The sequence below is a fragment of the Thermomyces dupontii genome, assembly GCF_041956625.1.
Source record: "Thermomyces dupontii strain NRRL 2155 unplaced genomic scaffold VTN31scaffold_10, whole genome shotgun sequence".
Lineage (NCBI taxonomy): Eukaryota > Fungi > Ascomycota > Eurotiomycetes > Eurotiales > Trichocomaceae > Thermomyces > Thermomyces dupontii.
In genome coordinates, this window is record NW_027192316.1 from 402,587 (window position 1) to 423,705 (window position 21,119).

The 21,119-nt window shown below is 54.6% G+C and overlaps 8 protein-coding genes across 8 annotated transcripts; 4 read left to right on the forward strand and 4 right to left on the reverse strand.

Annotated features, from left to right (window-relative positions):
• Window positions 1-622: 622 nt before the first annotated feature.
• Window positions 623-1,250, reverse strand: VTN31DRAFT_1956 (uncharacterized protein; the record flags this gene model as incomplete). Its single annotated transcript, XM_069402070.1, has 2 exons — window positions 623-1,124; window positions 1,180-1,250. 2 exons carry the CDS (start codon window positions 1,248-1,250, stop codon window positions 623-625), a joined length of 573 nt encoding a protein of 190 aa, XP_069257585.1.
• A 1,272-nt stretch (window positions 1,251-2,522) lies between these two features.
• Window positions 2,523-3,575, forward strand: VTN31DRAFT_1957 (uncharacterized protein; the record flags this gene model as incomplete). The annotated part of the gene is made up of 3 exons (XM_069402071.1): window positions 2,523-2,786; window positions 2,853-3,395; window positions 3,456-3,575. The coding sequence occupies 3 exons, from the start codon at window positions 2,523-2,525 to the stop codon at window positions 3,573-3,575; spliced, it is 927 nt and encodes a 308-aa protein (XP_069257586.1).
• Window positions 3,576-5,898: 2,323 nt separating this feature from the next.
• On the forward strand, window positions 5,899-8,390 carry VTN31DRAFT_1958 (uncharacterized protein; the record flags this gene model as incomplete). Its single annotated transcript, XM_069402072.1, has 2 exons — window positions 5,899-7,817; window positions 7,871-8,390. 2 exons carry the CDS (start codon window positions 5,899-5,901, stop codon window positions 8,388-8,390), a joined length of 2,439 nt encoding a protein of 812 aa, XP_069257587.1.
• Window positions 8,391-9,249: 859 nt separating this feature from the next.
• On the reverse strand, window positions 9,250-10,485 carry VTN31DRAFT_1959 (uncharacterized protein; the record flags this gene model as incomplete). The annotated part of the gene is made up of 1 exon (XM_069402073.1): window positions 9,250-10,485. The coding sequence occupies one exon, from the start codon at window positions 10,483-10,485 to the stop codon at window positions 9,250-9,252; it is 1,236 nt and encodes a 411-aa protein (XP_069257588.1).
• Window positions 10,486-11,373: 888 nt separating this feature from the next.
• On the reverse strand, window positions 11,374-12,175 carry VTN31DRAFT_1960 (uncharacterized protein; the record flags this gene model as incomplete). The annotated part of the gene is made up of 3 exons (XM_069402075.1): window positions 11,374-11,711; window positions 11,772-11,798; window positions 11,857-12,175. 3 exons carry the CDS (start codon window positions 12,173-12,175, stop codon window positions 11,374-11,376), a joined length of 684 nt encoding a protein of 227 aa, XP_069257589.1.
• A 2,088-nt stretch (window positions 12,176-14,263) lies between these two features.
• On the forward strand, window positions 14,264-14,605 carry VTN31DRAFT_1961 (uncharacterized protein; the record flags this gene model as incomplete). Its single annotated transcript, XM_069402076.1, has 2 exons — window positions 14,264-14,458; window positions 14,540-14,605. 2 exons carry the CDS (start codon window positions 14,264-14,266, stop codon window positions 14,603-14,605), a joined length of 261 nt encoding a protein of 86 aa, XP_069257590.1.
• A 2,813-nt stretch (window positions 14,606-17,418) lies between these two features.
• On the forward strand, window positions 17,419-19,141 carry VTN31DRAFT_1962 (uncharacterized protein; the record flags this gene model as incomplete). Its single annotated transcript, XM_069402077.1, has 2 exons — window positions 17,419-18,950; window positions 19,024-19,141. The coding sequence occupies 2 exons, from the start codon at window positions 17,419-17,421 to the stop codon at window positions 19,139-19,141; spliced, it is 1,650 nt and encodes a 549-aa protein (XP_069257591.1).
• A 468-nt stretch (window positions 19,142-19,609) lies between these two features.
• Window positions 19,610-21,079, reverse strand: VTN31DRAFT_1963 (uncharacterized protein; the record flags this gene model as incomplete). The annotated part of the gene is made up of 1 exon (XM_069402078.1): window positions 19,610-21,079. The coding sequence occupies one exon, from the start codon at window positions 21,077-21,079 to the stop codon at window positions 19,610-19,612; it is 1,470 nt and encodes a 489-aa protein (XP_069257592.1).
• Window positions 21,080-21,119: the final 40 nt, after the last annotated feature.

The window sequence follows — 21,119 nt, forward strand, 5'->3', positions numbered from 1 at the left end:
GTCTGACAAGACCTCAGAGTGGCCTTCCTAGCTGCCTTTGTATAGTACTGTTAGGGAATGATAGGCACCGTAGACTGGACAGCCTGGTCTAAAGGATTATTAGTTGCGCTTGGCTACTGCACCTCATCGGGCCAACCACTATCAAACGTACAACGCAATTCCTTAACGGTAGGCCTGCAGCTGCATGCGGGCACGTGCAGTCAAGCGCAATCAAATCCTTTCGGTCTGTGGGGTGACGACTTGAGGCATTATCATACTCAAGCTTCGATTGATACTACTGTAATAATCTCATTGTTAATGGCGCTCGACTATCTGCCGGACTGGTGGCACTCGAGTCCACCCGCAGAGTCCATGGCCTTGGAACCTGAACAACGGCCCTTGTTCCCAGTGCTTGCCGGCCGAGACGATCGGCGAACCATGTCCCGCAGACATCGATCACCGATTGGAGGACAAGCCGGTCTGCTCCCAGCTTCTTGTAGTGCTTTCTGCAGCAGGATCATCGAAACTAAATGGCCTGCTGAAAGAGACAGGGGGGTGGCGCAGCCAATGTCTATCACAATCTACTCAGGCTCATTCTCTCGGGGGACTGCTGATGTGTGAGAAGACTCGTGCTCACTGTCAGTCAATCACCTCCAGCCTTCCCCCCAGTGAGAACAAGCTCCCGGAACCTCATAAACCCTTCGGCCTCGGGGCTCGTGTCCAGACCCTCCTCGCATTGCACTCGCCACGCTTGGACTAAACCCTGTCCTCGGCGAAAGCCCTTTTCCTCGGTCCAAGGCCCGCGATGAGGTCCTTTCCCACCCTTGCGTGACTGCTGTCCAGGTCGATTCGGCGGCCCGCTGTCCCAAGCTTCTTCCAGGGTCGACTTGTATATGTTGTGCAGCTTCGCGCGGAGGCCCGGGGTGTTGTCCAATATCTCCTTGAATTTATCAGACATGGCGGCAAGCTTGTCGGAATCGGTGAGCGGCGCTTCGTTATCGTCGTGGCTGGCGTCTTCTTGTTCCTTCTTTGTTGTCGGCTGTGCTGCCTCGTCGGACGGTGCTTCGCCTTGCTTGTCCTGCCGAGGACTCGCCGGCTTGGGAGTGCAGTAGATCTTGTGTGCTTTTGTACAGGCGAGAGAGCAGCTGATTCAAACAAGGTCAGCCAGAGGAACCGAGTACGGAATAGAAAATTTTTCACCTCTGAACGCCGCACGAGGGACATTTGTATTTTGCACGCTCCTTCGAGCAAACCTGACACGTTTGAAGCATGATGATCCAGTCTCCAATCGACTCCTGTTGCCGGGATTGAAAATGTCTTCAGGGTTGGAAAAGGACATTCAAGAACGATCTTCGGCCAACGCCTCCGACACGTCGCTAGAGTTCCGCCGGTTATTCGAGTTATTTAGCACCGACAATCACCCTCATTTGCGCGTACGTATTTCTTTTCATGATTTGCTCTTTATCAATTCCTTTCCACTACAGAAGTTCAGTCTGATGTTTGATGATGCTAGTGACCAGTCGTAGATCCCTGGTCTCTGTCTACGGGGTAGGCTAACCCAGAATGGCTAAGCTAACCAAATATGAGTTAGTCAAACCTGGCTTTAACGAACCTCGAATTAACGATATCCTGGATGTAACGATTTCGTCGTGCTGAGTTGTTTGCCCATACCATGAACAAGTGCGGAATAAACTCGAGGACTTGGACGAGATGTATTCATCACAACTCAGTCTGTGGAGGAGCAGGAAGATGAGGAGGTGCTAGTCGAACAACCACCAAAAATCACCGTCGATCAGGCCCTCGATGAGCACTTCGTTTGCATGAATCGCAGCAGCCCGATGGTGACATCCTAATCCAACAACTGTTAAAGCATGAGCGAGTCCTACGACGAAGTTGAAGAGTCATCGGCAGTCCGACATGAGAAATTTCTTCCAGAAGCAAAAGGATTGAGTTCGTGATATAGGTGTAGTTTTATCGCCGTGGGTACTAGCTATTAGGTAGGTATGCTGTACTTAAGATCTCGAACGTAAAACGCATGTTGACATCAGTCCCATCAGTTTATAAGGAATCTCTTGAACTCTTGAATCGGCTGAGAGGTTGGCTGGGTTGGTTGTAGCATTACATACAGTAGTAATATTCAGGGTTGGCCTGAGATGTACCTACCTAGGTAGGTACTGTTGATGAGATCAATGAGCAAAACCTGGGTACGTTTTGACAACAACTCCATCCTTAGGCACACGACTCCGATGGATTCTCAAGAGTACGTCGCGGAAAGGCTTCTAATGACTACTACAGTATTTGAATGCATTTTATCCGAAGCATACTCGAAATACCCGTGCATATGCCATATGCCATATGTACCTGGTCTTCATGAATACCTGGATTTAACGAATTTTGGGCCGGTTTGATTTAGTTCGTTATATCCATGGTCGTTGACTAATGATTCTCACGTGATGCGCCATCGATTACGTCAAAGGCTTGAGTGGTCACTCGATTTCTTCTCGTCTGACGAGTCTTCGCTTTCTCAAGCAGTTATTGTCACCATGTCTACACAGCAATTATCGCGCATAGTGGCGCGACGGTCAGTTCTCAAGTCGCCGTCCTGGTCCCCCCGCGTGTGCGAAGGCGGCCGACTCGCCGCGGCTTCCCGGAGGACCATCCATTACGCCCCGAGTAGTCTCCCAGCGATCACGCCATCCAAGAGCCGGCGCAGACCGAGCCTGCAGCCGAGTCACTATCCGACCAGAGTCGACCCGACAAACCGGCGGACAATATTCATCCAGACTGAGTCGACGCCGAATCCCGATGTAAGTTCGGTCCGGACAGTCACGGTGCCGGCTTGCCGAATCCAGATCTGACAAGGGTTTGCTTAGGCTCTCAAGTTTCTTCCGAACCATCGCATCCTTCCGGAGAATTTCCCTACTCCGTTCCTCGAGTATCTGTCTCCTCGGTCGACCATTGCGCCGCCGCATCCATCGCCGCTAGCGGCCAAGTTGCTGAATGTCGACGGCGTTTCCTCCGTCTTTTTCGGAACCGACTTCATCACCGTGACCAAGGCCAGCGATGCCAATTGGGCGCATATCAAGCCCGAGGTGTTTAGCTTGATTACGGAAGCGATCACGTCGGGAGAGCCGATCGTGAATACGGTCGAGAAGGCCGTCTCGGGTGAGAACGCCCAGGAAGGCGGCGAGCAGGATACGCTGGGATACAGCGAAGACGACGACGAAGTTGTTAGCATGATCAAGGAGCTACTGGAGACACGCATCCGACCTGCGATCCAGGAAGACGGCGGGGACATTGAGTACCGAGGGTTCGAAGACGGCATCGTGAAGCTTAAGCTGCGCGGGGCTTGCCGAACGTGCGACTCCAGCACGGTGACGCTGAAGAACGGCATTGAGTCGATGTTGATGCACTATGTATGTTCCCTCTTTTCCTGGCCATTTGTCTACTGCCTGGTTGCTAATTTTTGACCACAGATCGAGGAGGTCAAAGGGGTGCATCAAGTTTTGGACCAGGAGGAGGAGATTGCGATGCAGGAGTTTGCCAAGTTTGAGGAGAAACTCCGACAGCAAAAGGAATCCGCTGCGACGGCATGAATCCGTACTCGTGTGTACCCGGCCGTTACCATAATACATACCTTCTCATTACTGTACTTCCGTATGTATCCGTATAAAAGTGCAGGGATTCTGGACTGTACCATTGCATGGAGAATCTCTGTCAAGATGCTTCTCTTGCATCACATTTTTTTTCATACCGTACCAAGTACTGTACCAGTCCTGTACGGAGTATGGTTTTGGGTGTCAGAATGACTGGTTCCTTGGAAGAAGGAAGGCGTCTGTTCGGAGCTTAACGAAAGAAGACAAGAGATCTTCTGCGCGGCCCATCCGGAACGGACGGTGATTGGCTTCCCCGCAGTTGATCCATCCGCTTGGCGGCTTGGCGATTTGCTGCGGGATTTTCCAGGCGGGCCTTATGGGCTCTACTCTTACCGGCAGAATAGCGCCCTCAGCCATTCCGCCAGTCATCGTCCCCATGGACGGCAAGCTTCCTTTGGCAGCAAGTGGGGCCTCATGTGACTGGGGAAAAACATTCATCCGATCTTTCCCCAGACTGGTGTAGAATCAATCACATGACCTGGGCGAGAATTAGAATTGAGACTTGGTTTGTGGAGAGCGGCTGGCCCTTTCCCAGGCTTCCCTCGCTGTTCGTTCGTCGAACCTTGGTCTGCCTTCAAACTCCCTGGCTTTCGGTTAGTGAGGGTTAGAGAAGGGATCATGGTCCATTGATCGAGAACAACCCCTGTTCATGGGTCGGGGGCCCCAATGATGACCGTGGAAGCGGCTCTGTCAAGTATCAACCCCGCCGCGTGGCCATGGACAATGACATCGAGCCATGAAATAAATAATACAATCAGAGTCTACAGTACATGGAGTACAGTACATGTACTCCGTACTCCGGTCCGGTCTGTGTCAACAGTAGAATTGCAGATGGATGCAGAGAGGACCCCGTCGTGTGAAAAGGCAATTACGAAGACCTACCATTTCGTCCATCCTTTGGCAGTGCATGGTGGTGCAGGGCCTGCAGCAATAATCATCGAATCGGCCGCCGCGGACGGAGTCGCATTGTGTGGACCCCAGTCTGCAGCCCCTCTCGACCCCAGAGTCTAGAGACAAGAGAGGAGAGGAGAAGAGAAGAAGAGTAGGTTATGTACTACTAGGTATACGAGTACGGAGGAAGAAGAAAGGAGAGAGGATGTGCCTTGCTTCCCCGGCCGATCTAAGAAGGCTAGAAGCTGCCTTATGAGCCTGGCCCTTCATTCGTGAACCCGTTCTCGGTTCACCTGAGCTTCCTCCTCCTCCTCCTCCGTCGCCTCCTCCTCTCCTCTTCTTTTATTACTATTATTTTCCTTCTTTACATACATACTTATTCATGACGATTGATTCTCGAAGAATTCATGATCAACCCTTGAGTCGCCACTGTGCCGTGTTCGTCATCGGTACCCAGTGTAGATCCGAGTGGACCCAGATACCCCCCCCAAATCCAAAGTGTGAGAGAGAGGCCTAAGCCCAAAGCAATTAAGCATCTCGCAAGCTCTCCCTGGCCCCCGTACAACCCGTACACCACTCAACCGATTCACATCTCCCAGCATCCCACGCTGGAAGTCGCTGTGAGTCTCTGCCTGTGTTGCGCTCATTCTTTCTCGATGGGTATACACCTTTTTCGAGAATGACTTTTTTTTCGCCACTAACGCCCGCATCTAGACCGCGCTGAATGCGACAATGCGCTGCGCCTAAGACTTGCGGAGAGCTCTCGTGTTTGACCCGCGCAGTTTGCTTCGATCGTGTTTTCGCTCCATCACTCGTCGTTTCGCACGGAATTGTTCAGGCTCATTACACCACTTTCCGCGCGCCGCGGCTCGGTTGATCTTCACGGAAACTGGAGTCACGGAGTGGACCCGCGAGACTTTCGAACAAAGACCAGATCCAGGTCGATCTGCGGCCATCCCTACCGTCGCGGACTCGACCCCCTCGATAGATATAATTCTCAGTGCCAGTGTCCTGCTACTTCTGGGAAGTAGCATCTACACCACTCCCCGAGATCATCGGTCGAGTCGAGACGAAAGACGAGTGGCGTGGCCCTGGCCAACCGGCACCAAGCAAGTGTCTCCTGCGCCCAGTTAGACCTGTGACAGTATAGTAAGTAAGTGACTCGGTCAATCGCCTGGAGGCTCGTCAGACCGATGGCTGACCCCTTCGCATCGTCAAGTCTTCGAAACCTGAACAGTAGACGTTATATAGCATCCTCGCCTTCAGTGTACGCATACCATCGATATTACAGTAAGTCGTGGCAGCCCACCCGGGTGTGGATACCCCCCCCCCCTTGCTGACGTTAATTATAGTACCCTACAACTCGTTCAACATGGCGACGCCGAAAAAATCTGGGGACGGCTCTGGCTCCGCCAACAACGCTTCGATCCTCCTCGAGAAAGGAAACCCCAGCGGCCGCCGCGCGACCCCCGATTCCGAAGCCATGACCTCGTCCGACGACGAGAAGCCGGCGGCCCCTCAGCCCAAGCCCATGCGGCGCACATCGTGGTTGAACGAAGTCCCGCAGACCATGCCGCGTAAGGCATCCCTGACCACCACCTGCGGTCTGAGCTCCAGTGGTTCGAACCCCGCAACCCCGGCAACCGACCAGGCCGGATGGGGCTCGAGCACATCGCCCGCTCTCAGCAGCTCCATCGCGTGGAGTGGGAGTAATCTGACCTGGGGCACGGGCATCTGGAACACTGATTCTCGCAAGGACCCTCCCCCGCGCTTGATGGAGCTCAGCCAGTCACCCACCAGTCCGAATCCGCCCGGCAGCACGGAGGAGCTGCTCAGTCCGACGGCTCGATCCGTAACAGGCGAGTCGTCCATCCCCTTCTCCATCCCGCTCCACCCCACTCCCAAGACATATCGGTCGCAGTCGTACTCGGCCGGGCAGTTGGATCCCGAGACCATGAAACTGATGTCCGCGCGGACGAGCTACAACCCTAGCCGCACCCGGAACGGCACGTCTTTCTCGACATTGCAACAGCGGTCGTCTCGTCCGAGTTTGCTGGGCGACCTCGGCCATGATCCGGCGCTACTGCAGCGCGTTCGTGAAGATTACGATGGCGAGCATGGTGACGTCGCGGGCGCCCGCCCGGATGTCGACGGCGGCCTGTCGCAGTCGCCCAGCCAAGCCCGTACCATCGAGCAGCTGACACGGGAGAACGCTCTCCTGCGACAGCAAGCCGCTTTCCGGGACCGGGCCGTGTCGACGGCGTCGGCGAACAGCGGGTACTCCGTTGCCGGCGGGGTTCCTGGTCTGCACCGCATCCGCGGCCGCGTCCCCGAGGAAGACTTGGCTGTGGAAGATCAAGATGAGCTGGGAGAGATTCCCCCGGGCTATGCCAACCTTCACGCCAGTGGTCGGCGACGCTTCTCGGAGCACTCGGTGAATCTCGAGAAGCAGCTCTCCCCCTTCGCGTCGCTGGACAATCGCCCGCTGGACAGCATCCGACGGGCTCATTGGCAGACGTCGCTGGGGTTCGGCAGCATCAGCGAACTTCCGCAGAGTCGCCGCCACTCTTTCGCGGAGATCCCCCTGCGACAGAGCTCGATCGGGTCGATCGGCGAGCCGCAGCCGTGCCTCGGCAGCATCGGTTCGCGCCCGGGCCCTGGGGGCGAATGGGAGGAGTACGAGTCCGGTGAGAAACAGACGTCCTTCTTCCCCGGCCGCGATGCTCCGCTCCACAGCGCTGCCGATGCCCCGACGCCCACCTCCGTGCACCAGGCGTACAACATGCCGTCGTTTAGCCGGCAGCCGGGGCTGGTGCAGCCGCATCACAACCAGCTCCTCTATATTGTGACGTTCAAGTGCCAACGTGCCGACGTGTTCTATATCCAGGAAGGGACGGGCCTGCAGGTCAAGGAGTCCGACCTGGTCATTGTCGAGGCGGACCGTGGGACGGACCTGGGCACCATTCAGCATGCGAACGTCACATGGGAAGAGGCCCGGCAGCTGAAGGAGTACTACGCCGAGGAGCATTACAAGGCGCTCATGATGTTCTCGCGGCAGGGTCAGAATGCTGCGGCCGCGCTGACCGCGGGCCGCGGTGCGGTCGGGAGCGGCCACGGGTCGCACGATCCGGGCGATCTCAAACCCAAGCTGATCAAGCGCGTTGCCCAGCAGCATGAGGTTCTTGCCCTGCGGGACAAGGAGGGCAATGAGGCCAAAGCCAAGCGCGTCTGCCAGCAAAAGGTGGCCGAGCATCGACTCAACATGGAGATTTTGGATGCCGAGTTTCAGATGTACGTTGGCGTGCTTTGACTTGGGATCAACCTTTTCACTAACGCACGCTCAGGGACTGGAAGAAGTTGACGTTCTACTATTTTGCCGACACGTATATCAACTTCAACGCGCTCGTGACGGATCTGTTCAAGATCTACAAGACCCGAATCTGGATGTCGGCGATCAATCCAGCGTCATTTGCCAGTCCGTCAGCGGGACTCACTCCCGGGGGTTATGGACAGGACCACAGCGCGGAACGGCGACACCAGGGAGACCGCCGCGGACATGGCAATATCCACACGATGCCGTCGCGGGAGGCGCTCGAGCCGCGCGACACGGGCGGCCTAGGCCTGGCCCGCAACACCTACGTCGATCCGTACCATGCGTATGGACGACAGCCCGACGTCGGATACGCCAATTCGCTGCCCAACGACCCCTTTGCTTCCTTCCCGACGAACTACGGCGCGCTGGACGGCGGCGTATCGGACTACAACATGGGGGCCTTTGGCGGAGCCGGCACGGGCCGAATCAACAACAATCCCACGCAGGGCGACTGGGTGAGCCGATTCCAGGGACTGTCTCTGGGCTCGTGAGTGAAGCCTTTTTGCAAAAGCATCTTACGAGTATGACTTCAGCGTGTTCCATGATCATGAACAGGGTTAACAAAAAGAGAAGGGATAAAGAGGGGGAAAGCAAGAATGTTTGTCGTTTCATACAACGGATGGATGGGATGTATGACCCGGTCAGTCAAGTCACTTGTTTTCCAGATACCTGATAGATTATGCGACTTCGTTCGTTTTTTTTTTTTTTTTTTTTTTTTTCTTTTCGTTTTTTGTTGTTGATGAGGGATATCTCTACGATGTTGGTATATTTAACGGTGATATATCGATATTGTTGACATTGATTTTATGTGATGGGTTTATTATGGGTATCCATCCTTTTGATCATTGATTGATTCATTCATTGTCATTCGTTCTGATCATGGGGCTGCAAGTCATTTATGTATATCATATCAGATTTATCAATCGATTGTGTTTATATAAAATCATGTCGAGATTGAATGTGAAAGGCTGGATGAGGCCTGTTCTTTTGATACATTTACTGCTTCTATACGGAGTACTGCTCGCCGGATTGGGTGGGTTTGTTCGACTCGAGTCGATCCCGGGTGCCTTGAAACTGGATGAGTACTGGGTAGGACGCGTGTGGCGGCGGGAGCACGGAACAGCGACCGCGCAGATGTCCAGGTGTCTGCTGGGGGGAAATCTTCCCCGGCATCGCCGCGAATGATCAACGACAGAGCGATTTGATCGCGGTGGAGTATGTATACCGAGCTCGAGCTCGGCAGGGTCCGAGGTTGCGGACAGCCCGTGATACATCACGCCAAGCGGTGCAAATGGGAACGATAAATAAGAGGCGAGGATGACAAAGGGGAAAAAAAAAGAAACAAAAAGTTCATCCAGAAGCCAACCGCACCGTCTCCATCTGCCGCATCAACGTCGTGCTGCTTTCCTCGTCCTCAACGCTGACCTCGATCGTTGTCCGTGGTCGGTTCTTGTTCAACCCTTCGAGCAGCATGCACGCTTTGCAAATCTTTTGGCTGGAGATGTACCCGCAGCGCTCGCAGTTGCGCAGGGTTTGCGTCTTGAGGGGTTTGCTCGGGGGAAGGTGCTTGACATTTCGTCGTGGCGGGGGCGCTGGCGGGAGAGTGATTTCCGTCTCGCGGGACCGATACACGGCGGCTTCGTTGTCGGTTGCGGTGGTGTTGGGGAGGCCGGTTTGACGGCCGCAGCCACCGGCGGAAGAGGCCTCGTCGTTCGCCGCGGCCGCTGCGCGGAGGAGTTGGGTGTTGTTGCTGATCTCCGGCGGAACCAGCCGCGCCATGTCCTCGCCACTCTTGACAATGTCAAGGATCGCACTCGGGCGGATCTTCTCAAGGTCCTTGATCAGCGCACGGGCGCTGCCCCGGAACGCCTCGGGGGAGTAGATGCACTCGGTGCTGAAATAATCCAACTTCTTGTGATGCGCATAGAGCACAATCTCCTTCTCATACGCATACTTGAGCGGTTTACTGCGCTTGATCTCCGTGCCGCCCGAGTCCGTCACGATGCTCGTCCCGCGCGCCAGCCGCGGCAGGTCGCCGCGCAGTAGATTCATCATCACCGTCTCCGCGACATCATCCGCATTATGGCCCGTCACGACATGCCGCACGCCGAGCCGCGCAGCGCCGCGGTCCAGCGCCTGCCGCCGAAACACGCCGCAGTAGGTGCAATTCCCCTTTTTCCCGACCTGCGCGACAACCTGATCCATCGTCCACCCGTACAACTCATCATACCCGACAATCTCCAGCGGCAACCCATACTGCACCGCATTGCGCTTGACAGTCTCCAGGCTGTCGTCCCGATACCCGCGAATCCCTTCGTCGATCGACAGCAGGATCAGCTCCAATCCGTAATCATACCGCTCGTTCAGCGTCTTCAACACCGAGGCCAGAACCGTGCTGTCTTTCCCGCCGCTCGCGCCAATCGCCACCCGCTCCCCGCGCTGGAAGAGCCCCGCGGAGGTAATCGTCTCGTGGATCTCCGTCTCGAAAACGTTCAGGAAACAGGCCTTGCACAGTTTTTGCCGGTTCTTGGGCCGGACAATCACCGCGCGCGTGACGCCGCACTTGGCGCAGAGGGTCGGCGGCATGGTTGTTGATTCCTTGCCGCCAGTTGGCGCGTGCTGATACAGGTTTTTTTTTTTTTTTTTTAAGTATCGTTGGTGTCGGAGCTAGATGAACATGGCGGCAAAGTGTGGTTCGTGCACATTTATACTTACTAGTCTAACCGTAAAAAGTTAGTCTACTATCCATATCACGTGATGTATTCCATAAAAGGGAGGTAACTACGTAATCTGGTAAGTTTTGGCCAAACGTCGACCGTTTCTATTCTTTCACTCATTCTCGAGTTTATTGTACATACAGTATTGGGTTCGATTCAAAGGGAGAAAGACAGACAAGCAATGCTTTGTCCCGCAAATATAGTAGTTTCTCCATCAAGGAACTTTTGGGAAGACTATTGACAACGCCATGTACCGGTACTCCGTATGGAGTAGTATTAATTAGTTAGTGCCTAACATCGCGAAGGGCATAAACCGCGAATCGACGATGAACAATCAATCCATCTCATCCCTTGCATGATATCAGAGCTTCCTACGGGGTACATTGGCATTACATAGGTATGTAGGTAGTTATTTTCTGCGTTGCCCATGGTTGCATTGCATGGTGCATTATACGGAGTACATACCCGCCCCTCGTTGCATTCAATTGTCCTTGTTTGGTACATAGTACTATTTTATTGATCTTGGACGGGATTTTTTTCGTCCGATTCTGCAGTTCAGTTCATATCGTGATGGCCCTTGAAAGGGGCATGCATTCAATGTTCGATATTAGTTATATCCCCGAGCATAGCTAATTACAGTTACAGTTATTGTTAGGTATCTGTACAATCCTGCAGATCCAGGTCACATTCCAGGCGTCAAGTACTCCGTATCCCAATATTTTCTGACCTTGCGAAGGGAAAAAAGGGGGGAGTGAATTCACATCTTCCCCTGGAGAAGATTGCCAATCATCTGCTTGGCCGTGATGTAGGTCGTCCGCCAGATCGTGGGAATATCCAAGGTGCTTGTCAAGGCATCGGCATAGCCAAAGAAAAGCATGGGCGGGATCCATCCGCGGGCGTACTCCAACGCGAAGCACGAGCTCTCCATTTTGTACTGCCGGGCGTCTCCGCGGCGCATGAGGTTGACGGAGCCCTGCTCGTAGACGTCGGGTTCGAAGGAGCCCGGGGTGTAGGTCAGCTGCACGCCCTTGAGGATGTAGAAGAAGTCATCGGCGGTGTGGCGACCGGTGTGGCCCTCGGTGCCGACGGCGGTGCCTAAAATCGACGGGTTAGCATTGACTATCTTACTCGGGAAAGGGAAATTTCACAACGTACCGAAAATAATCAGGTACTCCGTAATGCCTAAAATAAGCCGATCAGCGCGATGCCCCAAACACAGGACAAAATAGTAAATGCTTACTTGCATGGATAATGTACATGGCACCCATGGCGCCGCCCGCATTGTTAAACACCCATTCCTCCTCCAAATTGAGATACTTCCCCTCAAACTTCTGATCCAGTTCCCCCACAATATAGTTCATCACGGCGCGCGTGTCGTTGCCATGCGCGGCAATGGCCCGCCGCGACAGGTCATGCAAGTGCTCCGTGTCGAAGATGTAGAAGCGATCGAGGTGCTGGTCCAGATAGTAGAACACCGCGGCAAGGAGTGCCAGCACCACCGCGAAGATGGTTAAGCAGGAGTTGCCGCGGGAATTGGGCGATTGCTTGGAGACGGTCATTGTTCTTTTTTTACACGCGCCGTGGAGAGGGGAGAAGGGGGGCGGGGGAACAGAAGCGATTGACAGAGAATGACAATGGTAATGAGATGAATAAAATAGTATGAATTGGCTTTTTGAGCTTTTGGGTTTTGATTTTTTTGTTTTTGCGGGAACCGACGGGGCTTTGGCTTCCGGGGTGGTGCACGGTGCCTGGGAAATTGGACCAATGAGGTGGCGTTGAATTGGGATTAGTCATCAGATTCCAGCTCCTTGGGCTTGGCACCATGTCGATACTATTCAGGGCTGCAGGGAACGCTTGATCGCGCATTGTTTGTGCAGCTATTGGGAATTATTGAATGAATGCAATTATGTTTACGGAGTATATATCATATGACTGCAATTCCCTTTGTCGTCGTCGAAAGAAGGGATTGATATTTTGATAGACATTCCAGACGCGTTTCGCGATCCAAGTATAGTACCTTGGTGCCTTCTGGTCTCAAGAACGAACCGATTGATCTATCTCGAACTCTGATTCTATTCTGCATATCAGGCTTCCATTTCTTGCCCGTGGATTAATCGATTCTTGGATATTGCAGTTGACGTACTAACTATTGAATGCCTTCCGAGGATCCCCCCTTCTGACTGCTGTTCTCATCCCTTCCATGTCGAGATTCCTTGCTTCAATCGTAAGTAGTTTCTTGATCAATCTACCACTGGCACAGTACCGCTTACTCTTGTCCGTTTTTGACTGGAGCCCACCTCCTGGTATAGTAGGGTTCTTCAGGTCATGTGATCAAATAGGGCTGTGGCTTTATTGTGGCGGTGCAGACCTGTGGCGCCAGTGTGAAGGTAGTGACGCGGCATGCAGTTAAGCTACGGGAGACTCCAACTTCGGTTAGCAATTTCTGGCGACCAAGCCCTTGTTCTACCCACCACCATGGCACCAACACACCAACAATCTCAGAGCAACAACTTGGATGCGAGACTGCTGATCGGATCGTATATTAAGACAAACTCTCCGGGGGACTCCGTAGGCAGTAACAACTCCGGCGCGATGAGTCGATGTTAGTCCAGTCAACAGTCGACACCAACAGAAACGATGGGAGGGACACGTTTGTCCAGTTGTCCAGATTCCGTTCGATTTTGGAATTTCCGCTTCACCTTTCAAAAAAGTCCGTCAATCGGCTCCATGATTACCTACAAGTAGGTACGGAGTACTGTACCTCGTACGGAATCGTATCTCGTACCTATACAGTATCTGGATTCAGCTGGTCATCGGACTCATCCCTACAGCTAGCCGCTTCTACGCGCCAGTCATGACCTGGCCATCCGCAAAGCCCCCTCCAGGCACGATGCCGGTCATAAACGTTTGTTGCCAACCGACGCGTTGATTGAACGTTGCTGTGTGTCATGAGGAATTTTTCCTCTCTGATCTGTGTCTCGGCTGATGCGCGCAGATGGTCGATGGTGGCTGGTGATTGGCTGCAGAAGTCCTCGGCGCAGTTCCAAAAAAGGAAACCCAGTCATTCTCCCACCCCCAGCGTGGATCTTGTAACGGACGAAATGATGGAGATGTCGCCTCCAAAGGGGCCCCGATTTGCAGTATGTATTCTCTCTTCATAATGGCTGCTTGGCTCTCCAGGCCTCCAATTAGTCCCTGCCTGAAACGGCTCTCGAAAAGTTCTAAACAAGCCATGGGTCCCCGTCAAACATTCCTTCAAACGGTTGGGCGCGAATAGGCTCGCAGCATCAACCTCTCCCCAGGCCTGCGCTTCGGGACACCGCAGTCTGGCGCGTTTCTAGAGAGACGGGAGGATCAACCGAGAATGGGCGAGGTATGCGCTCAATAATTCTTATTCTTTTTATCCTTTGCAATCCCCTTCCCCCCCCCTGCGGTGACCCATCTTGACCCTCCGCACATATTCCACTGGCCCAGAGGAGTCCTTGCAGCGCTGGCCAGTAGCCACCAACCCAAATCAAGCTTGGATTTGGTCATGCAGGAGGATCGCCTGTCTATCGAGGGAGCAATCCTGTAGATCTGGGGATGAACGCATCTCTATTATAAAACTGCTGGTCGAATCTCGCTCATACATTCAAGAGGCCCATCGCATGCGATCATTGCTGGGTATAATATTTTGTTCCATACACCTAATAACTCGTTTCTCATACTTCCCGGAGGCTGCGTCAAGAGATCGGACGGAAAAGAAGGCCCGACTTCTGGCTCTCGATCTGGTGCATTCCGGGCCATCTATACCGAGTATACCGTTCCCGAAACGCGGTGTCGATTTGAACTCCTTCCATCAGGTAATTCGAACATTATTGTTTCTCTTTTGTGTCACTCGATTCATGGCTGCTGCCATTGTTCCTGAGCTGACGGTCGATAAGCCACAGGAGTGTCATCAGCATCGTTGTCTCGACAACCCCAGACATTCCGGTGGCATTCATTCTTGAACCCTGGACTGCATTGCTAGCGGGCTCTGGCAACAGACAGGTCCTACCCAAAATACAGCTCTTGAATTTCCAGATTGTTGGTTTTTATTTATTGTTCTAATAATCTTATTCACATCAACCACCGCCAACGGGCCGCCAGTCTCTTCGGACTTTACGCATTTCATCTCACATTGTGCTTGCAGACATACTTTGTCGCTTGCATTCCGCATTCACTGCAGTGACGGCTATACTGGTGGTGACTCGCTCTGCGAACGGGAATCTTTGCTGGGTAGTTTTAACTTTTTTTTTTTTTTTTTTTTCCTTGTCTCCTCCAGTACAAACGAGCCTAATCCTGTCTGTCACCCTTGGGCATCTTCGAGCTACCACACCGCCATGGCCGCCTACATGGACGATCGAGAGCTCTCGCTGGACCGGGCTGCGCTCAATGACTTTGTGAAGCAGCCCGTGTCCCGCGACATGATCAGCCACTTGGCCCACAAGGCCTCGCAGGTCATCCGCTGCGAAGGCCATGTGACCGCGTCATCCATCCAGCAGCATGGGCAGCCAACACCCCCTAGCACTCCACCCTTGAGTGCACTTTTTTTTTTTTTTTTTTTTTTTTTTTTTTTTTTTCCCTTTTGTTCTCCTCCAGTACAAACGAGCCTAATCCTGTCTGTCACCCTTGGGCATCTTCGAGCTACCACACCGCCATGGCCGCCTACATGGACGATCGAGAGCTCTCGCTGGACCGGGCTGCGCTCAATGACTTTGTGAAGCAGCCCGTGTCCCGCGACATGATCAGCCACTTGGCCCACAAGGCCTCGCAGGTCATCCGCTGCGAAGGCCATGTGACCGCGTCATCCATCCAGCAGCATGGGCAGCCAACACCCCCTAGCACTCCACCCTTGAGTGCATCCGACAACCTGCCGCCGCTGCCACCTCTGGAGACTTTTATCGCCTCCCTCGTGCACCGATCGCAGGTCCAGGTACCAACCTTGATGACCACCCTGGTCTTTCTCGCACGGTTGCGGGCCCGCCTGCCCCCAGTGGCCAAGGGCATGCGATGTACCGTGTATCGTATTTTCCTGGCCTGTCTAATCCTTGCAGCCAAGAGCCTGAACGACTCCAGCCCCAAGAACAAGCACTGGGCCCGCTACACGACCGTACGGGGCTACGATGGCTTTGGCTTCTCGCTGGCCGAGGTCAACCTCATGGAGCGCCAGCTTCTCTACCTACTCAACTGGGAGACTCGTGTGACGGAAAAGGATCTGTTCGAGCATCTTCAGCCATTTCTCGCTCCAATTCGAAAGCAGTACGAGCTTGCCGAACAACGAGAGCGGGAAGCCCAGGCTTCCCATCACAGCTGGTACGTTCTCGACCACGGTAATTACTATGTATGTCGACTTAACTTGGATTGCAGGTGGTCCTTGAATGCGTCGTCAGACTCGCTCGCCGTGCGCATGCGTCGCCAGAAGGAGCAACGCGGCGACCTGGCAGTGCATGCGGTCAATCATGACTCACTCATGTCGCTGACCGATGATCACGAACGCCACAGCTCTCGGCAGCGTCGACCTTCACCGTACCGTGATCCAAACCACTCGATCACCTCCCCACCATCTATCAAAGATGTGCCGGGACTGTCCCGTCCCGGAACGGGCAACTCGCTGACTGCATCCTCACGGTCGTCTAGCGTGGCCCCCAGCGCCCGGAGCACGCCCGGGACTGTCAGCACCATCTTCTCCATGGGCAGTGACGACGTGGTGGTGGCCGATGTCACTGCCAGTCCAGACAGCTCGGCCCTCTGTTACAGCTACGTCACCATCCAACCGGTGCACACTAATCCCAAAGTCAAGCCGCTGCCGGTCGCACCGGCCACCCAACCGAACAAGAAGATGAAGCTCGGCAGCAGCATTGGTTCTACTGGTGGCGGACTGATGGCAAAATTCCTCGCTTCCGCGGCCGGGGCGTACATTGGCGGTCGCAGTGCGCGGCCCGTGAGCTGATACGATCACTCCTTGCACGATACATGTCTCGTATCACTTGTCTCGACTACGTGAGCCGGTCTCAACACACTCATTATTGATAATGAATCTGTAAAGCGCTGTTTTTTTCTTGACAGTCTTGGCGTGACAATGGATGGTCGATCATGGCGATTGACGAAGATGGCCTTTGGCCACAGCATCGATCACACCATTCTCGACTGATCATGAATAGACGTTCGTTGCATGGCATCTGAGGTGGCGTTATGGGTTGTTAATTCTCGACGATATATTGTCGTGTATGTCCTAGGGACACTACTCTCGTTGTCACCATGATATATATGTATGGAGTCAATACTCGGTACTCATGACTGCATGTTAGTAGGTAGATCAAAATCCAACTATTATACCTAATCATGAGAACCACTAGCGGTTGCGCCGAGCTGATTGACCATACCACGTGGACTAGCGATGAAGCCATTGACTGTCCTTGAACTCTAAGATTTCGAGTCCAGGATCTGAGTCTTTCCATAGATCAGATGAGCCGTCATGACTCATGTGCATCTCAACAACCATAAATACGGATTACATAACGACACCTGCCTGTTTCAGTCGCGGGACAATCAACCGATTCATTCGGGACGCCATGCGGGAGATCTTCGCCCCGCTAAAAGATATTATTTAAGCTCTGCACGCAAAATGTTCCGGAGACGGTTGGAAAATCTGCAGCTCATCATGCCACTTTTCCCGTTCTTGTCATTGCCACTCAGAACGGCACGAGTTGCTTACGTGAGGTTGGCTACAGTACTATTATTTATTAAACCTCAATCGATCGATACCTGAGAAGAAGACAGAATGCCTTCCACGACCTGCCATCTCCCCAATGGCCACACCTTCACCGTCACCCCAGTCTTCGGCGGCGTCGCCTTCAAGTCGCATGATTTGAACCTCCATAACTCGGTGTTCCCGCCGGGATGGACCGTCGTCATTCATACGGAAACTGATGTGGAGGATGGTGTAGAGGAAGGGGGTTCCGAGGGCAGACTTGCGGGCCATCAGAATGACGACCATGAGAATAGTAGAGACACTGGTGATAGCATCCAGCGCGACGCTACCGTGTCCACGGAGGAGCAGACGGAACGCAAGCGACGGATTGTTCGCTTCACGCGGCCGACGTTGCGAGATGACTGTCTATTCATCTCGGCGATCAGTAACCCGCCCAGTAGCGAAATCAAATCGCCGAGCTCCCCGTCGCGCCAGATCGCCATGATGCTGTGGGCGACGCTGTGGTGGTACTTTCATGAACCGGAGCCGGATCTCCGGGTGGCCACCGACGCGTCGAGCGCGACCCCGCCGGCGGGGAGACCCAAGGCGGATTGGCGGGTCAACATCAAGCGGGAGGGCATCTTCCAGGGGAGGAATCTCATGCAGAAACTGGAGCGCATGGGATTGATCGCCAACGAGGATTCCTCGGTCGGTCTGGACTCGCTGGAGGTGCGCAATCCCGCCGGCTGGGAGCGGTTGTTTGTCAGTCGGCGCAGTTTCTGGCAGTTGGATCCCCGCATTTTCCTTTTCAGCTTGACGCCGGCTCATCTGAACACGGTGAACTCGGTGTTGCCCGCAGCGTATTCCCCGAGCAACTCGCGGCCGGCATCCCCCAGTCTTGATGCGCTGCGCAGCGGCGATGGCAATCATGGGACCCAGGCCAGCGACGCGACGCCCCATGGCCACGGGCACGGGCCTGGCCCGTACACTACGCGGAGTCGGCTGCCGACTTACTACCCGCCACCTCCAACGCAGTTTGTCTTTACCAACGGGGTTCGGCATCCTCTGCGCCAGAGACCGCCGCATCAGGGAGAAACGTTCTATGTTCGCTACATCCCGAGCGTGGGCCAATATTTCTCATTACGTGTGCCCGTGCTCAACTCTAGCAAACAACCACCCTCGAACAACGCGCCGCATCTGTCATCCTTGCTGCCACGGCCACAAAGTCCGCCATCCGGGCCGTCCGATCTGGAGTTGTTGCACAAGTGGATGAACGATCCGCGGGTCAACGCCGCCTGGGGCGAAGCGGGTCCCATGTCCAAACATGAACAGTTCCTCAAGGACGCGTTGACTAGCCGGCACAGTTTCCCCGTGTTTGGCTGCTGGGACGGCAAGCCGTTTGGCTATTTCGAGATCTACTGGGTCAAAGAGGACAAGCTGGGCCGTTTGCTGCCGGGCTCCGTCGGCAACTATGATCGTGGACTCCACGTCCTCGTTGGCGAGGAGGAGTACCGCGGCGCGCACCGGGTTCCGCTCTGGCTGAGTTCGTTGGTGCATTACTGTTGGTTGGCGGACCCGCGGACAGAAACCGTGGTGCTTGAGCCGCGAGTGGACAATGTGAAGTGCGTTCCGTTCGCTTCTCCTGGGTTTGTGATTTTTTTTTTTTCCATCATGACGATACTGACGGTGTGTCAGGCTGATCAAGTACCTGGCCGACATGGGATTCTACAAAGAGGGCGAAGTTAGCTTCCCGCACAAGCAGGCTGCCGTGATGAAGATCAAGCGAGATTACTGGGAGGCACCGGCATTGTAGGCCGCGGAAGCCACACTTGGCGGACGGAATAGGATTTCGTCCGTAGCCGGATCCCAAATCAACTCAAGAACTGATCCGTGGCTCTCCGCTCCGACGAGGAGGGCTCTACAACCTCCTCCGTCTGCCCCATCCACAACCGCACTCTCATCTTTCTTTTATCATGATTTATCGAGAGGCTACATGGGCTAGTACTTATCCATCGCCTCCAAGAGGGCATGGTCTAGAACAGGGACACAGTTGAGTGAGTACGGTAAAGCATACGATTTTGGTGGAACAATAGGCTTTTCTAGCCCTAAATCGGCTCAAGGGAATTAATTCCACACAACTTATCCGTACACACTCGAGCCATCATCCTATGCGTGATATGATAAAGAATATCATTCAAGTGTACCCGAACCCCGTAACGCCTGCAAGCAATCATAACCGTCGTATCGCATCACATTATTAAAAAGCAAAAGAGAAACGCAGTTATAACCCCCACAACTCCTCGTCACTCTTCACCATATCATCCTCATGCAACACCCTTAGCGCATCCTCGCGGTCCTTCTTGCGCTTCTCCTTCTTCGTCACCATCTTGCTTGGCGTGATCGGCGTGACGGGCGTAAAGGGCATGTAAGGACTGTACGGCGTAGGCACGCCCGTGCGGGGGCCCGAACCGTGTAGATGAGCGGGTCGTTCCAGCACTGTTGTCTTTGTTGGAGGCGCGCTTTGTGGCATGCCACTGGCAGTAGAGGAAAATTGTTGCCGGAATGGTAGCGTGCCAGAGGGGTTGGCCGCGGTTGTGGTGGTGTTGGCGGTGGTGGTGGTGGTGGTGGTGGTTGTTTTGAGGGCGAGCGGCGCAGGCTTCTTGGTTTGCTTGTGCTCGGTTGTGTTTGTGCTTGGGTTCGTGTTTGGGTTCTTCTCATGGTTGACTTCCGGCACGGGTGGCGCCGGGGGAGGCCCCGGGTTGTACGTCCGCGGCGTGAGAGGCGGTTGGGGGTCGCTGTTGAATGCCGGTGGGGACCTCAACGGCTCGACAAGGTTGGCGGCGGCTGCCCCGGTCACCACCTGCACGGGCGGTGAGATGGGGAGATTGCGGACCGATGGTGTGCGAGGATGGCGCGGCGTTTTCGGAGACGACTTGGCTGACGATGACAGGGAGGGACTAAAGATGGCCAGGCCGGAGGACAGCTTGGAGAGGCGCTGGTTGGCGCGTGCCTTGAGGCTGTTGCCGCTGGGCGGCGGCGTGGCCACCTCCTGCAACGGCGAGAGTGGAGTGCGTTGAAATCCGGGGAGACTTCCCTTGGGGCTCTGCGGCATGGGCATGGGGGGCGGAGAGCCGGGCGAAACGGGGGACACGGACGACACCGATGATGGACTCAGACCGGCAACGGCAGCGGCCTCCTTTTGTGCTTCGTGGTCCATGACCGCCGCGTAGAGCTTCTCCAGGTCCTCCTGCGCGCGGCGCCGGTCCGCCTCGATGACGCTCTCGTCGATCGTCGCCACGCTGCTGTTTGGCGACGCGGGCCCGCCGCGAGACGAAGAACCTTTCCCCAAACTGCTCCACGACATGCTTCTCCACCCTCCGCCGCGGGCTTTCTCGGTGTCGGGGCTCGACCCGGTGACGCCGGAGACGGGGCTCGGGTCCGTCGTGCTATTGGCAACACCCTTGGCGGTGAGCGGCTGGAGCATCACCACGTCCAGGGTGTAGTTGGACGTCTGTGCGGCCCGCCGCAGGCGCCGTCCGACAAGCAAGATCAGCAAGACAATGAGCGCGTCGAAGATGAGGTAGCTGCTGACGATGCCGGCAATTTGAACGGCGAAGTCGTTGCGGCGGTTGGTCTCACTATTGATATCCTGCTGGCCCGCTACCAAGCGCGGGAAGAAAAGGCACAGCAGAGACAAAGGTGGGAATGAATCATCAAGGGACCAGAAACCCATCCGGAGCGGCGGGCTCATATTAAACACTCGGACTCAAACGGATGGATCATCAATTGGT